Here is a 6,000-nt window from a genome sequence, read left to right on the forward strand (position 1 = left end):
TTTACTCTCTACAAGTATTTCGCTCTAGCCCACACATCCTCTAAAAAGAAATATGAAATTGGCCTTTGAACTAATTGTGGCAAAAGAAAACGATAATCCATGGACCGATCCCATCATCTCCATCTTGTTTTAACTACGAGATCATTCCATGGACCTTTTTGGCTATCATAGATCAATCATTGACTCATTCTTAAAATCGAAGTTCTAAAGATTAAAGAGTTAGGTTAGATCAACGATCATAGATCGATTAAAGAGTCTGGTGGAAATTAGAATGAGATTCCAACATTAGTATATGTATAGTATTAAAATTTTGTCCGTCTACAATTATTTTATTAAGGATAAAATTGGAATTTTAAATTTTAATTACAGAAATATGACATTATTTTAGCAATAGGCAAAAAAAAGTATGTTATATAAATTGAAACATAGGGATATTATTATACAATCTTTCAAGTTCTTAATGTGTGATAATATCAAATTTCTAATATTCGGATATTAGAAAATGATCATCATAATCTTAATGAGATCATCGATTACCGCGTGAAGCGCAAATATGTTATCTAGTTTAAATTTTTTAAAAGATATCTAAAAGAATTATGATAAAAGAATACTAATTTGAATCTCAAAATTCAAAAGGTACCAAATAAATTAAGACAGAGAAAGTATGAACTTCTCAAAATCGAAAAAGGAAAACATTTTTCTTTTTAATCTTCTACTTAGAATTTTGTATTTCCATTTGAAGTTCGATTAAATTTAAAATCTCAAAGTAAATAAAGCGACAAAGAAAGTAAAGATTGTGTTTCGTTGGGGATGTATGGGTTCTTTCTATTTAATTTAGTGAAAGTATAAATCGCACGACAAGGCCAATTTTGTGTTCAATATTTCTTTTATTCTAATTTATGTGTTCTAATTTGATTGGATATAAATTTTAAAAAGTATTTTTAATTTTTTTATGATCTTAAGTTAAAGTTATTTATAATGTGTCAAATATTTTCTAATATTGTGATTTTAATATGTTATATGGAATGTTGATATTTAAAAATCATTACTAAATTTTAAAAAATATTTTTATTTTTGAAAAAAGGACTAAAAAAGAAGTAAATAGATAAATACTTTTTCCATTTGAAATTATCTGTCGTGATTTATAGTTATCTGAAATTATTTTCTTATTATATTTTAGTAGTAATTGCTCATGAACACTACAAACACCTCAATTATGGAGAGATGAGATGTAATGAATAAAAATTATGGTAGTGTTTTTGACTATATATTTTGAATCGGATTTTTAAAATTTCTCTTCAAATATATGTTTGACCATATATTTGAAAAAATTATCTTTAAATATATATATTTGAACATTATGGTACTGTTTGACTATATATTTTGAATCAGATTTTAAAATTTTTCTTCAAATATATGTTTGACCATATTTTTTAAAAATTTATCTTTAAATATATATTTAACCATATATTTTGAAAATTTATCTTTAAACATATATATTTGACCATATATTTTGAAAATTTATCTTCAAATATATGTTTGACCATTATTCAGTTGCTTACCTTACTAATTAGTGCACTAATTAATTTGTACCACTAACAAAAGAACAACCAACTAATTAATCACACACCAAAAATCTACACATAAAATTATTATAAAACAGTACAATTTTCTTTTTCTTTTTACTCAATTTTTAGAGCTCTCAATTTGAGTTCTAAATTTTTCACCATGTCTACTAAGAAGAATACCAAAATTTACCTTTTTGTTGTTTTTTTGCATCTATTAATAGTACTATCTTATGAAGAACAACAATTGAAGAGTTGTAATGTTTTTGAAGGAAGTTGGATTTTTGATGAATCTTATCCAATTTATGATTCTTTGAAGTGTCCATTTATAAACCAAGGTCTAAATTGCATAAAAAATGGAAGAAAAGATAAATTTTATCTCAAATATAGATGGCAGCCTACTGATTGTGACCTCCCAAAGTAAGAAACTTCTTTCTTTGTTCCACCTAAATTCCAATGATTTGTGTTTATTTTTAAAATTTTGTTTGTTGTTTTTGTTAGTATGATGATGATATAAAATGAGCTTAAATGACGAAGTAGATATTCATATAGTCGACCACAACTTGTAACTTGTTTAGGAGTGAGGTGTAGTTGTTGTTGGCGTGTTTGAGATGCGTACACACTACTCTCTCTCGAAACTCCACTTGTTAGATTATACTGTATATTGTTGTTGTTGTATCTCAATGTATGTGACATTGATTGAGTCAAACTTTTGAATTTCAACCGAATTCGGATATGAAATTATTAAGTTTTTTGTTTAAAATAAAATTTATATATTTGGAAACTACTAAAAAAAGTAGTATAAATAACATCAATCAATACTTTAAAATATTTTATAGACATATGAAAAGATCGTCGTCAAAGAAGAACTGTTTAACTCTCAAAATTCAAAAGATGTCACATAAGTTGGGATGTAGGGAGTATTATAATTTCACTATATACAAATTTGAATGCATTTTTATGGTGTATGTAGGTTCAATGGTGAAAATCTTCTGAAAAACTTCAGAGGCAAAAACTTCATGTTTGTGGGAGATTCCTTGAGCAGTAACCAGTGGCAATCACTAGCATGTATGCTTCATGCTGCAGTTCCAAATTCTAATTACACATTTGACAGCACAAAGGAACGTTCCGTTCTCTCATTCCCGGTAGGTCAATTTAATCGTTGTCCCTCTATCATCTTCTATTTGGTAGACTTGAATTTTCTGTAAATGATTTTGTTATTATTTGTTATGTTTGCATGGCGTCTGTATGCTATTTTTAACGTTGATTTGTATGAGTTACTTGAGCTGAGGGTGTTTCGGAAACAACCTCTCTACCTCCACGAGGTACGTGTAAGGTCTGGGTACATCATACCCTCTCCAGACCCCACCTAGTGGGATTACACTGGATATGTTGTTGTTGTTGGTAAAAGTGCTCCAACGTTCGGACCAATCGAGGGCAGCACCTTCTTCCCATCACTCTCCATTCTGTAGTACAAACCTTTAGTCATCAAAGCTTTTTTGACTTTATAAAGCCTGGCGTGTGTACATGACTAGCGCTTCAAAAGGCCGTGACTGACACTTAAAAAGGCAAAACTCTTGGTCGTAGTTTGGCGACCTGTGTTCAATAGGGGCTATTAGTCTTTTGATTAGAGTAAAAGTCGGGATTTTGACAGGTTAAAAGTTCCTGTCACTTGCGAAAGTATTTGCTTCCTTTTGTCTCGCGAGGAATTAAAGCTTGTAAAAACAAGTAGTACTCCTAATTTAATTGATTTAGTATGATTCGATATGATCTGACTCCAATTTCAACAATGCTAGCATGTTATAAGATTGATAACATATTAGTAAATGATCTTATATCCTGCAGCGGGGTTAATTGCTGGAATTCTTTCAATATGTGATAGATTCTTCGATTTAGCAAATTTTCATATATACTTCTTGTGGTTAGTGCCAAGATGTTAAACTGCAATCGTTCTTCGAATACTTAGCCAACGATGAATTTTCTGTCTGACATAAAGAAGCATCAACTGCTAAAATACTTGAAATAGATTCAGTAATAACCCTGCTGCTAGCATGACATTTTATTATTGTCTATGTTTGCTCGGATCCTCCAAAAATTTCGCCAGATATGTGTCAGATCCTCTGAAAGTATTGCATTTTCGGAGGACCATACACGAGTACACAACATTTCTTTGGAAGATTCAAGCAACATAGATTGTTGATAAACACTAAAATCTGTTCTTGTTCCAAAACTTCTGATATGTATTCTTCCCTTCTTTCTCATGCTCTCTTTTTTTCTGCTGAAGGAGTTTAAGTTCACAGTCACATTCTTGAAAGACGGATTTCTCGTTGACTTAGTGGTTGAGAAAGTAGGACGAGTTCTCAAGCTCGACACTCTCAGCCAGACTGAGCTGTGGAAAGGAGTTGATGTCTTGATCTTTAATAGCTACCATTGGTGGATACATACTGGACGCCAACAAACGTACACTTCTTCTTCACTAACTTACTAGAAACCGAACTTCGTTATTTTACATTGTCCTGTTCTTTTTGTCCACAGGTGGGACTATTTTCAAGTTGGTGACAAACTCTACAAGGAGATGGACCATATGGCAGCATACAAGATTGCTTTAACTACTTGGGCTAAATGGATCGATTCCAACATTAATCCTGCTGTGACTAAAGTGTTCTTCCAAGGAATTTCTGCTGTTCATGCTCGGTAAGTTCTAAGACAGCTTCTCATTTCTGTCGTAAACATTTAGGGCTTGTTTGGTTGATCGTACTAAGATAATTAATCCAGGATTGAGTTAATACAGTGTTCTGTTTCCCGGATACATAACTAATGCACTGTTTAGTTGGTTGTATACGAAAAGAACATCGAGTGCAAGACTAATGCAGTGGTTGGTTGGCAGTACAAAATAATTATCTGCAATAAGTTATACGATGTATTATTCTCTGCAGATAGAATGTGAAATAATAGGTGTACATGTATCAGCAATACGAGAATTTAAACTATTGAAAGACAATAGTGATCTTAAAGCCTTTGAGCAACAGTAAACTTGTCTCCATCTGACCTGTAGATCACGGGTTCAAGTCGTGGCATTAATCTCTAATGCTTGTGTCATGGTAGGCTTCCTACACTACATCCCCTTGGGGTTTGGCCCTTCCGTGAACGCAGAATGCTTCATTCACCGGACTGTCCTTTTAAATCCCAACATACTAGTACGTTATACTGTGAACCAAACAACACCTTAGTCTCAACGAATTGAAGATCAATCACATTTTCTAGCAAGTTTCCATTTAGTATATGGGTTGTCTTGTAGAATTTTAGACCATTTTCTTCAACTTAGTTCTGTTTTCTCGATCTTTTCAGTGGCAAGGATTGGAATGAACCACAGGTGAAGGACTGCAGCGGACAAACAAAGCCAATAGAGGGATCAACTTATCCTGGTGAAAGATATAGAGGAGAGGCAGTGGTGAAAAGTGTCCTAAGTAACATGACAAAGCCTGTCAATTTACTTGATATTACACTGCTTACACAACTACGAAAAGATGGACACCCCTCGAGAATTGCTAGTGGCGGGTTGAACGACTGCAGCCACTGGTGTGTAGCTGGTGTTCCAGATGCTTGGAATGAACTATTGTACACAATCTTGCTCCAGAAATGATTTTTGAAGCTAGTGTATTGAATCTTGAATCTCAATTTTTCATAAATAAATGGAAGTTGATGGCTAGGTAGCTTTTATTTTGCTGTTGTTATTGCTTTTTTGTTTATTCTATTCTTGAGCGAGGGTTTATCGAAAACAACCTCCCTAACCTCACAAGGTAGGGGTAAGGTCTGCATACATTCTACTTTCTCCGAACCCACCTTGTGAGATTATACTAGATATGTTGTTGTGGTGGTGGTGGTTTGATGGCTAGGTGGCTTCCCCGCATAAGAAAAATGTCTAATAAGTATACTTTTTGAGTAGTTTAAGTGTTCAATAGGAATAAGTCCAAGATGTGGACGATCAGATAGTTCATCATTAGAATATTATACTCAGTCCCAACCTTTTGCTAAGGGCAGACAAATATCTATAACTTATTTATGTTGACGTTCGACATAGAGCTTTTTGGTTAAGTTATAACAAGAGTATTCATGACTGAGCAACATCCAACAACTTTAGTCCTTTTGGTTTGCACTAAAATGTCTTAAAGTAGCCTTGAGGAGTCCGTCTTCTAACATTGCGGACAAGTTTCAAAAGTCTAACTTTGTGTACATGTAGGAAGTAAAATATTTACTTTATTTTTTTGCGAGTTTCATATCTAAACTGTCGAGTGTTTGTGTTTCATATCACCAATTATTTATTAAAACATATCTCGACTAATATATGATGGTATGTGGTGTACATTCTCTTTTTTAATTTACAAATGGTATCAAATGGCATTCCATGTGGATAGTTAAAGAAAGGGAAAATGCA

At 32.6% G+C, this 6,000-nt stretch overlaps 1 protein-coding gene across 1 annotated transcript; it reads left to right on the forward strand.

Annotated features, from left to right (window-relative positions):
• The first annotated feature begins 1,711 nt into the window (after positions 1 to 1,711).
• Positions 1,712 to 5,218, forward strand: LOC125865049 (protein trichome birefringence-like 42). The gene is made up of 5 exons (XM_049545212.1): positions 1,712 to 1,985; positions 2,539 to 2,710; positions 3,850 to 4,025; positions 4,101 to 4,259; positions 4,914 to 5,218. Exons 1-5 carry the CDS (start codon positions 1,729 to 1,731, stop codon positions 5,206 to 5,208), a joined length of 1,059 nt encoding a protein of 352 aa, XP_049401169.1. The 5' UTR covers positions 1,712 to 1,728; the 3' UTR covers positions 5,209 to 5,218.
• Positions 5,219 to 6,000: the final 782 nt, after the last annotated feature.

This window comes from Solanum stenotomum, chromosome 5, assembly GCF_019186545.1.
Source record: "Solanum stenotomum isolate F172 chromosome 5, ASM1918654v1, whole genome shotgun sequence".
In the NCBI taxonomy this organism is placed as follows: domain Eukaryota; kingdom Viridiplantae; phylum Streptophyta; class Magnoliopsida; order Solanales; family Solanaceae; genus Solanum; species Solanum stenotomum.